This window comes from Procambarus clarkii, chromosome 49, assembly GCF_040958095.1.
Source record: "Procambarus clarkii isolate CNS0578487 chromosome 49, FALCON_Pclarkii_2.0, whole genome shotgun sequence".
Taxonomy (NCBI): Eukaryota; Metazoa; Arthropoda; class Malacostraca; order Decapoda; family Cambaridae; genus Procambarus; species Procambarus clarkii.
This window is the reverse complement of record NC_091198.1, coordinates 16,877,725-16,892,079: the sequence shown is the minus strand read 5'-3', so window position 1 is coordinate 16,892,079 and position 14,355 is coordinate 16,877,725. Positions and strand designations below refer to the sequence as shown.

At 41.1% G+C, this 14,355-nt stretch overlaps 1 protein-coding gene and 3 non-coding genes across 5 annotated transcripts in view; 3 read left to right on the top strand and 1 right to left on the bottom strand.

Moving 5' to 3' along the window:
• Positions 1-590: 590 nt before the first annotated feature.
• LOC123763214 (uncharacterized) overlaps positions 591-14,355 on the bottom strand; it is a 21,568-nt gene continuing 7,803 nt past the window's right edge. For both annotated transcript variants that reach the window (XM_069303028.1, XM_045750264.2), the window contains exons 2-9: positions 7,719-7,881; positions 7,106-7,264; positions 5,873-6,436; positions 5,311-5,410; positions 5,054-5,193; positions 4,362-4,568; positions 2,584-2,696; positions 591-1,382 (exon numbers count right to left, since the gene is read on the bottom strand). In XM_069303028.1, the coding sequence (XP_069159129.1) occupies positions 1,292-1,382; positions 2,584-2,696; positions 4,362-4,568; positions 5,054-5,193; positions 5,311-5,410; positions 5,873-6,436; positions 7,106-7,264; positions 7,719-7,877 (1,533 nt within the window). In that variant the 5' untranslated portion in view covers positions 7,878-7,881 and the 3' untranslated portion in view covers positions 591-1,291. The remainder of the gene's footprint in view (positions 1,383-2,583; positions 2,697-4,361; positions 4,569-5,053; positions 5,194-5,310; positions 5,411-5,872; positions 6,437-7,105; positions 7,265-7,718; positions 7,882-14,355) is intronic.
• Positions 9,317-9,389, top strand: TRNAV-CAC (transfer RNA valine (anticodon CAC)). The gene has a single exon. It is a non-coding gene; the product is annotated as a tRNA-Val (tRNA).
• TRNAM-CAU (transfer RNA methionine (anticodon CAU)) lies at positions 11,604-11,675 on the top strand. The gene has a single exon. It is a non-coding gene; the product is annotated as a tRNA-Met (tRNA).
• Positions 11,889-11,960, top strand: TRNAM-CAU (transfer RNA methionine (anticodon CAU)). The gene has a single exon. It is a non-coding gene; the product is annotated as a tRNA-Met (tRNA).

Sequence of the window (14,355 nt, the reverse complement as noted above, 5' to 3'; positions counted from 1 at the left end):
TAATTATTATATCCTCCCAAACTTTTACCTTAAATGAACGTGCGGACACTGTCGCTAGGAGATTGTCCGCACTTGTCTTATTTCCCCCGAAAAAAGGGTATTCCTTTTTCAGGTTTCTACCCGTCATTCATTGCTCAATCCGAGACCGGTGGCAGGGTCACTGGTCTGAGGTTACACCCTCAAAGGTAATATGTCCCCTTGGCCTTCTTCCTATCACCTAGGAGCTAGGTTTATTTCTTAGCCATACACACCTAACTCATGGGCATTCAATAGAACGCTGCCCTGCTTCTTATTGTCCAAACTGCATTGTCCAATATTTATATTTTTAATAATGTATATTTGATCATTTATATTTTGCACAAAAGAGCGACCATGGCTGCTGAAAATATTATACTGATAACCTCTCTAATACAATAGTATCCTCAGTACAGAACAGTACACAGTACAGTAGATAATCATTGTTGACAAGAACATTTTGTTAAAGTGAATTGGTATCATACTGTCATTTCAACGCGTTTATGTACAGTTTTAAAAAATTATATAAATGGACTTTGCAAAATAAACAAATTGGTATAAAATAAGAAAATACAATTGTTGGTTTTGTATTGTATTTGTATTACAGCCTACAGTAATCATAAATGCATTACCTTGTGATTAAGAGGTACAGATTTATAAATAAATATATATCAGATATAAATTTGGTGCGGGTATTCTCTCTCAACTTCTGTATATCGTCCGAGCACGCCTTCCTCTGTAAACTGGTAAGTGAACCTTTGTCCTAAACAAAGAATATTCTCAACTTATGACTATTATAACTGTCCGAGAGATTATACTAAAGTAGCTTAATAAAACAACAGATATAAACGCAGCAGATATAAATATATATAAACTTTGCCCGAAACGCTATGCGTACTAGTGGCTTTAGGCATTGTATGTACTAGCTCTATCTATAAATCCAATATTATGTTTGTAAATCAACTATGTATGTACTTATCTGAATAAAATTGACTTTATTACTTACTAGATGTTTACACATTCTCTCAGATGTGATGGAACAGGAAACCAGTGATAATCGAAACATTTGACGACGATCGATAGAATAAAACCAAAATATACTAACCGGTAAAATTGAAAACAAAATAACACACGAACTCCTTAATAATCATGACCCGTTTTTACTACAGTACAAACTACAGTCTTTTTTATTGTTGTCCACTTGACAGTGTGGCCAGCCAGCCACCACACTGTTGCCACACTACCCACTGTGTCCCTCGTCTCTCAAGAGTGAACTTTAAAGCTTCATCATCTTGGCCAGGAACAGCCCCTGGATGTTGTGGTGGTGGGAGTACACCCTGATGCACTTCTCCATCGAGTTCTTGAACCTGTGTACAAAAATTAACATTCAGACAAGAAAAAAATAGCTATGCAGTATAGCCTATATGTATAAACTGAAAACTCCACACCCCAGAAGGATTCGAACCCAGACAGCCAGGAGCACTATGCACCTTGGCGTACCTGGTACCTTAACAACGGTGCGTAGTACGCCAAGGTGCTTAGTGCTCCTGGCTGTCTGGGTTCGAATCCTTCTGGGGTGTGGAGTTTTTAGCTGCATATTGGCTTGGGACCCATTCAAGCTTGTTCCCATTTGTGTTGCTCACGTGGCCCCACCAAGTGAGGCGATCCGATAAAATATCTATGCCCAAGTTGACCACCGAGCGCTGTCGAATCTTGGATAAATAGTCTCACGACCACCAAGATTTTTGTACAGTCAGTGAGTGTGGTCTAGTGGTTAAGGTACCATGCACGCTAAGGTACATAGTGCTCCTGGCTGTCTGGGTTCGAATCTTCCTGGGGTGTGGAGTTTTCAGTTATATATTGGCTTGGGACCCCTTTAAACTTGGGTTCACTTGGGAACACGAACAAGCTAGGCTATCATGCATATGTCAGTTGCTTAATTTAGAACCTGTACTTGAGGTCGATCTCGAACCCATTGTTGATGTGACGACTTATATTGAATTTTGTAACTAGCTCATCAAGATTGTAACTTGCTTAGCTAAATGAATTGTGGGGTTCAGTCCCTGAGCCCATTATGTGCCTCTGTAACCCTTTCCACTACCGCCCACAAGATGGGTATGGGGTGCATAATAAATGAACTAAACTAACTATCATGCACAGATAAACAGGAAACAAGCCAGGGCTATCATGCACAGATAAACAGGAAACAAGCCAGGGCTATCATACACAGATAAACAGGAAACAAGCCAGGGCTATCATACAGAGATAAACAGGAAACAAGCCAGGGCTATCATGCACAGATAAACAGAAAACAAGCCAGGGCTATCATACACAGATAAACAGGAAACAAGCCAGGGCTACCATACACAGATGAACAGGAAACAAGCCAGGGCTATCATACACAGATAAACAGGAAACAAGCCAGGGCTATCATACACAGATGAACAGGAAACAAGCCAGGGCTATCATACACAGATAAACAGGAAACAAGCCAGGGCTATCATACACAGATAAACAGGAAACAAGCCAGGGCTATCATACACAGATGAACAAATCAGCACAGCTCACCTGACACCCTGGTAATTGAACAATCCAGGTTGACCAAACGGCAGAGACATGGAGACCAACTTCACGTTCCTCTCACACAAAGCATACTGAACCACCTCCTCGTTCTCATTTGCCTGTGAATGAACACATCGTCAGCGCACAGTTGTCACAAAACAAAGGCCAGATTCACCAAGCAGTTACGTAAGCACTTACGACCCGGATTGCTGTTCATCTTTTCTCAATCTTTGGCGGGTTTGTTTACAATTATTAAACAGTTAATGAGCTCCGAAGCACCAGGAGGCTGTTTATAACAATAACAACAGTTGTTTGGCAAGTTTTCATGCTTGTAAACTGTTTAATAAATGTAACCAAAGCCGTCAAAGATTGAGGAAAGATTTACACGTTCATAAGTACTTGAATAACTGCTTCGTGAATCTGGCCCGAATCTGGTTCCAGCAAGCACTGGGTAGATAGCAATTAGATTTGCAATTAAGTTTGTAAGATTTGCAATAGATTTGTTCATCGGGTGACCTGACATTAGATTGCAATGCAGCTAAATATTATAACTATTAGGTCGACTAATTATGATGACCCAACATAGGTAAATATAGAGCTAAAGACATATGTTTGAAAACAAATGAAGCTATGTATAAGCGAATTAAAGATGGAGGAATTAAATCTAAAACTGCTTTGAAGTTAATATAGACAGTAGTACTGTACAATTAATTTTAAACAAAATACTTAAAATTAGTGGCTACATCAACACATCTTTCAGAACTATAGAATCTTGACCTAATATGGATGGAATGTACACAAAATCTGGATTATTATAACCCAAGAAGTTCACGTTTTGTGTTATCGAAAATTTAAAGACCATAAAATGTGAAACAGACTAACTATAAACCTAACCTCTCCTATAGGCATAAATAAGCCATCCTAGGCCTAACATATACAATTTTTAGATCTAATCTCATACATATATGTACTGTACTGCGCCTAGGAAGGGTCAGGAGAGGTTAAATGAACAAATCCACACTGACAGAGCCCAGGTGCGTGGGAGAATTGTGTAAAACCCCGATTGGGCTTCGGAGACGCTTCGGGATCCTAGTGAAGACAGTAGCACTCCAGGTTGCAATTCTTTTGACCATGTATTGGTACAGTTGACTAAGGCGCATCTGGGCACATCCCGTGCGTAGGTTCGAACCCTCATCAAGGCCCTTGTCGATTTGTTCATTTGATATATCACGCTATTGTGATTTATGTGTGTGTGTGTGTGTTAGGGAGGTTACGTTCTTTCTCGGTCCTCTAAATAAGTAATAGTACAAAACGTGAATTTTTGGTGTGCAAGAGTCCATATTTTGTACCACCATCCATTGTAACTATATGTGCTGTTATTTCAGGTAATGGCAATAATGTGGTCATAATGAATTATGTAGATGGGGACTTGTATTACCACTGCTACCTTATTCAATCTTGTGTTGTTGATATCCTCAAAATGCATCCGGAGTCTGCCAGTGCAGACTGCTTATCACATGCCTCTGTATGACTAACCATCCTGTGTGATGGGGATTTTTTAGCATCACCTAGTTAGCTTTTTTGACACACTGTACTCCACTTCATATAGTCTAGGGTAGCTGCACTAATGCAGATGTACCTCATATCTTAATAAAAAAAAATTGAATATTTCTAGGGGGACTTATCCTTGGTCTATGGATTTTCTGAGTAGAAGTTTCAGTGATAGATACAGGTAATCGGCCAGTTGCTTTACGTCAAATTAAAAACAGTAGTGAGAACCTTACCAAGAGAGAGGAAGTGGAGTAGACAAGAAGGCCACCAGTGCGTAGAGAATCTATTGCCCTGAGGATAAGGTTCTTCTGAAGCCTAACACACAGCTTGATGTGTGTATCATCGCTAGGCTGGCAGTCTTTCCTCTCGTACTTCCTGATGCACCCCGACCCAGAGCAGGGAGCATCCACTAGCACATGACTGAAGGAATTGTTCATGCTCTGAAATGTTGTAATGTTAGAGTACATATTCACACATCAGCTTGGTATTATAAAACCATGCCACCTCAAAGTCAGTTTGCCACACAAACACACATGAAACTAATTACTATGTGCCTACAAAAACACAGTAATATACATAACACACCACTACACAAACACTAGAGTCCCTGAAATTTCCTCCAACCACCAAAGTCAGGATAATACACATTCAAAAATAATCAAAAATAAATAATATAAAATAATACGCTCTAGAGTATAAAACCACTTAAACATAAATCCAAACATACATCTATCGGTTCTTCTCTCTTTCTACCACCTATCATTCTCACGTAATTATTATGCGAATGTAAAAAATAATTATACCAAATAAATACCAAACAGTATTAAATTGTTGAACGTTCGGCCTTATAGGGAGGCATTGTGTTAGACATTAGCTAGTGTTATACTCAGCAAGCACATTTAAGTGAGTACACATAAAATATCACCTGAGGGAAGTTTGGAAGGTTGAAATGCGTGACAATGGAACAAGACACACCGCAGCGATTAAGGTTTCTATGTACAACCTCTCCGTTTTCCTCCACCAAGACGTTGCTTACCAATATCCCACAGTTCTTGAGCATCATTGCTGTAATATAGTCAGCATTTGTCAATACATCTACGAAGACGGGTCAAGCAGGAAACAAACATGTTTGGGCAATAAACTAGCACAAGGAGGGAATACGAGTACTGACATTAGACAAACCTATGAGAATGGAGTTGTGTCCTAAAGCAGCACAAAGGTCCATCACCAAGTTGCCCTTCCCTGGCGCCAGAGCCATGGCTGGAAGCATTCCTGACGGGCCCTAGAAACAACACACAACTTAAATGAACAAATCCACAAGGGCCGTGACGAGGATTCGAACCTGCGTCCGGGAGCATCCCAGACACTGCCTTAATCGACTGAGCTACGACAGGGTAAAAAGGGTTGAAACCGAAGTTCTACTGAACTTACTGGATCTCGTAGCCTCTCCGAGGCACAGAACTGGGATGCTCCCGGACGCAGGTTCGAATCCTCGTCATGGCCCTTGTGGATTTGTTCATTTGATGCATCACGTTAGTGTGATCTCTGTGTGTGAACACACAACTTTCAATGTGTGCTGTGGAATGTGGTAGCCATCATTGCATACATCTCGGCTAAAATGAATTCGAAAACCCTCTCGACATGAAAAAGAAAATCTGACTGCTAAGATGATTATATAACTTTGTATTATATATAACTGACTCAAATAAAATGTGGCCTAACTAAAGAATGCGGAGAAACTAACCTGACAGCCATAGAACATGACTTGACGCTTCAGTCCAGGATGAGAGCAGGATGCTAGCTCTGGTCCTGCCGGCTGCCGACCTCCGGTAAACTCAGGGATCATGGTATCCCCGTGAAACTTCATGAAAAGTAAAAAATCGCTCAAGCGCTTGGCTTCTAGTAAGCGAGACCAGGTCCTCGATATTACCTGATGCACCGGATTCGCGTTTCTCTTTATCTTACTACTGAAGACTTTACCTCTGTTAAATGTTATCTTGTTCTTTTGTGTGAACTTCGTGTATACAGGAGCCCTCTCTGTCTGGGTATGAGGCTCCTTTGATTGGGTATCACTCTCCATTGATTGGATATAGCACTCCTTTGACTGGATATGAGATTCGTTGGGCTGGGTATGTGACTCATTTGACTGGGTATAAGGCTGATTTGCCTGGTTGAGAAGGTCGTGTGCCTTGTGATCTCTTTCTGTTGTGTTCCCTGGGACATTTAGTCCAGTAATTACTGCCGGATCTTCTGCAAGCTTCAGCCATGCGGGTAACTGATCTGTTGCCAGCTTGGTCCAAGTTTCGAACTGAAAGAGAGTTGCAACTAATTTTTTTTTATTAAAATAACTACGAAGTAAATACGGTTAAACTTTTGTTATCCAAAATTTATACTATACATTTATGAGTACATTCAAGTACATACCATGAAATGTGATCTGTAATTTGTATTTTGACGAGACAAGATGTGTCCCGCTCTGCTATACTGTCCAGAATCAACAGTGTTCAAAAAGTTTTCAACACAGTGTTCAAAAGCATAATGTTATATAAGAAAAAGAAATTGAATACGGCTTATTGCAATTGAAAATTTAAGTAAATTTTTTAAATTATAAATTAAGTAAACAATGGAACGAAAAAAAAGGCTTGTATACCAGAGGAAAAAGTTAGGAAATTAACATAAAAATCAAACTCAGTGGAAAGTTTTATGTATAAGTTGAATAAATACGTGAGTGGGAATGATTTTTTTGTTATCTATTTAAGAAAATACAATATAAATTACATATACATAAGTTTTACAAGGCAATTATACATTACAATTCTTAGTGAACAAGTGTTTCAGTAGTACAGAACAAGATCTTTAAAAAAAACCCTGAATAGATAGAAACAGGAGTTGCCTTACACGCTACAAATTTCTTGACCTTTCTTTTCTAAAGCTTGAGCTATTAGTTTTGAGGTGACCGTGGGTGAAAGTTACCTACCTGTGCCAAGAAGTAACCCGAGCGGAGTTCACTGGTGGCTTCCACGTTGAAACCGATTGGGATTTGGTTGACCATAAGAGTCTTATTGGACCACGATGCAGAATCCAGTTGAACCTCATAATTACTCAAGAGGATTTCTTTAAGATCCTTCCGGGCAATCTGTCGAACAAAACTGCATTAAATCCTAAGCGGAAACAGATGTTTTAAAGACTCAAATAGTACCAAAGTATATAACAAACGAACGAAAGTACAGAAATGACTTCCGTGGAAGTAGCCTGGCCTAAGTCTAAGCTACTTCTGTGTGAGTAGTCTAGCCTAAGTCTAAGCTACTTCCGTGTGAGTAGCCTAGCCTAAGTCTAAGCTACTTCCGTGGGAGTAGCCTAGCCTAAGTCTAAGCTACTTCCGTGGAAGAAGTCTAACCTAAATCTAAGCTACTTCCGTGGGAGTAGCTTAGCCTAAGTCTAAGCTACTTCCGTGGGAGTAGCCTAGCTTAAGTCTAAGCTACTTTCGTGGGAGTAGCCTAGCTTAAGTCTAAGCTACTTCCGTGGGAGTAGCCTAGGCGGTGTGCAGACAACATACTACAAGACATCAGGTAGTAAACACTTGACCTTACCTTAAGGGTGTTGGTCAGCAGAGTCAGCTGTCGTGGTGCTTCAAGACCTTCCAAAATGGTATAAATGTCATTTTCGGGCAGAGAGTGAAGTGAGAGGAGGACGTAAGGAGAGAGATTATAATCTGCTGATAAACTGGCTATCTCCTCTCCCAGGATCATCTCACTGGAAGGATAAATACGATAGCAAAGGAAAACTTTTTGAACACACACACACACTCAATAAAAGACCAACCCGTCCACCCCAACACACACACACACACACATACAAGCATGCATATTTCATTCACGTAAGGACTAGGAGACTCGAACCGCCGACCCCACGGTGTGCAACCCGTCCTCAAACCAAGACCATTCCATCCAGCAGTCGATCCCAAAAGACGCATTCATCAATTTTAACATTCAAAACAGGAATTTTCTCATATAACTTAATATTATTTATATTAGCATATTGTGCACATTTAGGCACTGGTTAGGTGTTTAGGTTTTGTTGGCGATTATTTGTATTTGTAGTACGTGGGTGAAGCATTTACGGCGTTGTGGTTCGAACAAAAGTCGTCAGCGAAGCACTTCTCCGAGAAGTATTCGAACGTCATCAGTTGTGAGTCGTGTGTGAACAGTTTCTCATTCATCTTGAGGTTATCTTGAGATGATTTCGGGGCTTTAGTGTCCCCGCGGCCCGGTCCTCGACCAGGCCTCCACCCCCAGGAAGCAGCCCGTGACAGCTGACTAACTCCCAGGTACCTATTTACTGCTAGGTAACAGGGGCATTCAGGGTGAAAGAAACTTTGCCCATTTGTTTCTGCCTCGTGCGGGAATCGAACCCGCGCCACAGAATTACGAGTCCTGCGCGCTATCCACCAGGCTACGAGGCCCCTTAATAACCAGGGGGTTTAGCGGGTGCATGGAATGGACTTTGGCCTTTGCTAGAGGACAGGCTGCGACGTGAGGCGGAAGCTCTTCCATTCGGTGGTTCTAGTCTCCACTAGACTACTCCCAGAACTGAGAGGTATGAGCTTCGAGGAAAGCTAAATCTCCCGTCCCTGGAAAACAGAAGAGAAAGGGGAAACCTGATCACCGCCTACAAAATTCTCAGAAGAATTGACAGGGTGGACAAAGACAAACTATTTAGCATGGGTGGAACACGAACAAGGGGACAGGTGGAAACAGTACCCAAATGAGCCACACAGACATTATAATTTTTTGTTCAGTGTCACAGTAGTTAACAGATGGAATGCATTAGGCAGTGATGTGGTGGAGGCTGACTCCATACACGGGCTCAAATGTAGATTTGATAAGAGTACAATAGGCTCTAGAAGCTATACATGAGTTGATTGACAGCTGAGGGGCGGGACCAAAGATCCAAAGCTCAACCCCAGCAAGCAGAACTCGGTGAGTACAACTAGGTGAGTAAATACATACATATGTAGAACATGTATGTAGTGTGTGTGGAAAAAAAAAAGTTGATTGATTGACAGTTTAAAGGCTGGCCGAAAGAGCCAGAGCTCGACCCCCCCCCCCCCCTTCACAAGCACAACTAGATGAATACATTCATACATATATATATACATACAGACATACACTACGGAGTTCCTGTGCGAGTTTCCGTAGTGTAGTGGTTATCACGTGCGCCTCACACGCGCAAGGTCCCCGGTTCGATCCCGGGCGGAAACAATGTAGCATTTTAATTAAGTATTACGAACTATCTGTTTGGTAATTCAAAGAAAATATTAAACAGTATTTTGACAGTTGAGAGGCGAGATCAAAGAGCCAGAGTTCAACCCCCGAAAGTACAGCTAGGTGAGTATATACATACATAGTGGTAGTAGGCATCCATCAATCTCACGAGACTATGGAGTTGCGCTCTGGTTATCGGTCTGGAGTGGCTTCTCCAGGGCGCAAAGCCAAGGTAGGTTGATTCGGGGAAAAAGCTGTTACCCATGCAGCAGCCCCCCCCCCACCCCCCTCTCCACGGCGCCGAAAATATCAAATGGAAAGGCAAACACCAATACGATTGGTTCCAGCACCATCGCAGGAACTGTCAGAACGATGTTGAAGGCAACATACATACATGAGTACATACATATTGCAAGAGTAAAAGGGACGGTACTCCATTGGATAAGGGAGTATAGTACCTATATTGAGATTATCTTGAGATGATTTCGGGGCTTAGCGTCCCCTCGACCAGGCCTCCTTTTATAGAGAACTCTGTACTCTAAATATTTAAAACTATGAATTGTAATGTCAATCCTGACCTTAAATGCTTCCTAGAAGGTTTTAACAGAATCCATGAGCACCACACCAGAAACCTATTTGATATTCCAAAATTGCGCCTTAACCAAACTAGAAATTCTCTACAAATTAAATAATAATAATAATATTTTATTTAGGAAAAGTACATACATAGATGCAGAGTTACAAACATTCTGATTGATTTATAGACAGAGCTAGTACATACAGTACAAAGGTCCCAGAATGTGGAATTACCTTCCCAATCATGTCAAAGGCTGTACCTCTCTCAACCAGTTTAAGAGAAAAACTAAATACTACCTAATAAACTCCATGTAACCTACCTTACCCCCTAAATGTCAACCTATGTCTTGCTATTCAAACAATATTGTTTGTTGACCATGTTGTGTCATTGCTGAGATCTGCTATGTTCCCCCTCCCCCTTTTTTTCCATCTTCAACACAATTTATGCTTTAATCTCAATTAATATTAAGCTTTAGTCTAAGTGTTCTCTTTTTTCCCCTTCACCTTGCCCGAAACGCTGTGCGTATTAGTGGCTCTAGGTAATGTGTGTACTAGCTCTATCTAGAAATCCAACATTATGTTTATAACTCTGCATTTATGTACGCACTTTTACCTTAATAAACATTTTGAATTTTGAATTTTGTAATACACCCCCAGGAAGCAGCCCGTAGCCGCTGTCTAACTCCCTGGTACCTATTTACTGCTTGGTAACAGGGACATCAGGGTGAAAGAAACCATTTATTTCCGCCTCCACCCGGATCAAACCCGGAACCTTAGGACTACGAACCCGAAGCGCTGTCCACTCAGCTGTCAGGCCCCAACAACCTACAGAACTGTGAGGGGTGAGGTCACTGTGAGGGGTGAGGTCTCAGAGTTGTGAGGCGTCACCAGTGGAGTCCCATAGGGATCAGTCCTTGGACCTATACTGTTTCTGATATATGTAAATGATCTTCCAGAAGGAATAGACTCGTTCCTCTCAATGTTTGCTGACGATGCAAAAATTATTAGGAGGATTAAGACAGAGGAAGATAGTTTGAGGCTACAAGATGACCTAGACAAACTGAAGGAATGGTCCAACAAATGGAAATTAAGTTCAACCCAAGTAAATGTAAGGTAATGAAACTAGGCGGAAGAAATAGGAGGCCAGACACAGGATACCGATTGGGAGATGAAGTCCTTCATAAAACGAGCAGAGAAAGAGAGAATTAATATCACGACAAACTACAGTGTCTCCTGAAGCCCACATCAATTAACATCAGCGGCGTATGCAAGGCTGGCTAACATCAGAACTGCCTTCAGAAACCTGTGTAAAGAATCCTTCAGAACCTTGTATACCACATATGTAAGACCAATCCTGGAGTATGCGACCCCAGCATGGAGCCTGTACCGTGTTAAGTACAAGACGAAGGTGGAAAAATTCAGAGGTATGCCATTAGGCTAGTCCCAGAACTAAGAGGCATGAGTTACAAGGAAAGGCTGCGCGAACTGCACTTCACGTAGTTGGAAGACAGGAGAGTTCGGGAAAATATAATCACCACATACAATATTCTCAAGGGAATTGACAGAGTAGGGTGACAGGACAGGAGGATGTCCAGTTACCGTTGATTTAGGTTTACTATTTGTTCATGATAGTCGAGCAGAGTGGCGCAGTGGAAGCGTGCTGGGCCCATAACCCAGAGGTCCGTAGATCGAAACTACGCTCTGCTAGCTACAATTTTACATATTGTGTTTACATATTTTACATACCTTTTGCATACAATAGACCTCGAGAAGCTCAGGAATCTGTACACCAGTAGATTGACGGTTGAGAGGCGGGACCAAAGATCCGAAGCTCAACCCCCGCAAACACAACTAGGTGAGTACATGTATATATGTATGTTTTACTATTTATTTTAGTTTACTATTTACTAATAATGGTCGAGCAGAGTGGCGCAGTGGAAGCGTGCTGGGCCCATAACCCAGAGGTCCGTAGATCGAAACTACGCTCTGCTAACTGCAATTTTTACATATTGTTTTTACATATTATAGGTGGAACCAAAGAGCTAAAGCTCAACCCCCCCAAGCACAACTAGGTGAGTATGTGTGTGTAATTACCTAAGTGTAATTACCTAAGTGTAGTTACAGGATGAGAGCTACGCTCGTGGTGTCCCGTCTTCCCAGCACTCTTTGTCATATAACGCTTTGAAACTACTGACGGTCTTGGCCTCCACCACCTTCTCACTTAACTTGTTCCAACCGTCTACCACTCTATTTGCGAAGGTGAATTTTCTTATATTTCTTCGGCATCTGTGTTTAGCTAGTTTAAATCTATGACCTCTTGTTCTTGAAGTGCCAGGTCTCAGGAAGTCTTCCCTGTCGATTTTATCAATTCCTGTTACTATTTTGTACGTAGTGATCATATCACCTCTTTTTCTTCTGTCTTCTAGTTTTGGCATATTTAATGCTTCTAACCTCTCCTCGTAGCTCTTGCCCTTCAGTTCTGGGAGCCACTTAGTAGCATGTCTTTGCACCTTTTCCAGTTTGTTGATGTGCTTCTTAAGATATGGGCACCACACAACAGCTGCATATTCTAGCTTTGGCCTAACAAAAGTCATGAACAATTTCTTTAGTATATCGCCATCCATGTATTTAAATGCAATTCTGAAGTTAGAAAGCATAGCATAGGCTCCTTGCACAATATTCTTTATGTGGTCCTCAGGTGATAGTTTTCTATCTAGAACCACTCCTAGATCTCTTTCTTTATCAGAATTCTTTAAAGATTTCTCACATAATATATAGGTTGTGTGGGGTCTATGTTCTCCTATTCCACATTCCATAACATGACATTTATTTACATTAAATTCCATTTGCCAAGTGGTGCTCCATATACTTATTTTGTCCAGGTCTTCTTGAAGGGCATGACAGTCATCTAAATTTCTTATCCTTCCTATTATCTTAGCATCATCAGCAAACATGTTCATATAATTCTGTATACCAACTGGTAGATCATTTATGTAGACAATAAACATCACTGGTGCAAGAACTGAACCCTGTGGTACTCCACTTGTGACATTTCTCCATTCCGATACATTGCCTCTGATTACTGCCCTCATTTTTCTATCAGTCAGAAAATTTATCATCCATGTTAGAAGCTTACCTGTCGCCCCTCCAATATTTTCCAGTTTCCAGAACAACCTCTTATTTGGAACTCTGTCGAAAGCCTTTTTTAGGTCCAGATAGATGCAGTCAACCCAACCATCTCTTTCCTGTAATATCTCTGTGGCTCGATCATAGAAACTGAGTAAATTCGATACACAGGATCTTCCAGATCGAAAACCATACTGTCTGTCTGATATTATATCATTTCTCTCCAGGTGTTCTACCCATTTAGTTTTGATTAGCTTTTCCAATACTTTCACTATTACACTTGTCAATGATACAGGTCTATAATTGAGGGGGGTCTTCCCTGCTGCCACTTTTGTAGATTGAAACTATGTTAGCCTGTTTCCACACGTCTGCTACGATTCCTGTACACAGGGATACCTGAAAGATCAGGTGAAGTGGAATGCTGAGCTCAGATGCACATTCTCTCAGAACCCATGGTGAAACGCCATCTGGGCCAGCTGCTTTGTTCTTCCCGAGCTCCTTTAGCATATTTTCCACTTCATCTCTAGACACCTCTATCCGCTCTATGTTGTTCTCTGGAATTCTTATTGTGTCTGGTTCTCTGAAGATTTCATTTTGTACAAACACACTTTGGAACTTTTCATTTAATGTTTCACACATTTCCTTTTCATTTTCCGTGAATCTGTTTCCCATTTTCAACCTCTGGATATTATCCTTTACCTGCAATTTGTTGTTTATGAATTTGAAGAATAGGCCCAGTTCTGTTTTACATTTATCTGCTATCCCTTTTTCAAAATTTCTTTCTGCCTCTCTCCTTACTGCTGTATAGTTGTTTCTCGCATCTTTGTATCGCTGGTATGTTTGGGGGTTTGGCCTCTTCCTATACTGATTCCATTTTTGTGTCTTTTGGTCTCTTGCCCTCTCACAATTTCTGTCGAACCAATCCTGTTTTCTGGCCCTGCATCTCTGTTTTGGTATGAATGTTTGTGTGCCTTCCTCGTATAGTTTTAAAAATTTGGCATACATTTCATTTACTTCCCTACCTAGCAACAATTCTGTCCAATTACACTCATTAAAAAAATTTCGAAGTTCCCCATAGTTGCCTCTCCTTAAATCGAGTTTATCAACTGTTTCAATGTCCCCATTTTCTTCTAGATGATATCTTAAAGCATATTTAATGTCTAACAGGACGTGATCACTCTTTCCCGAGGAAGGTGTGTGTGTGTGTGTGTGTGTGTGTGTGTGTGTGTGTGTGTGTGTGTGTGTGTGTGTGTGTGTGTGT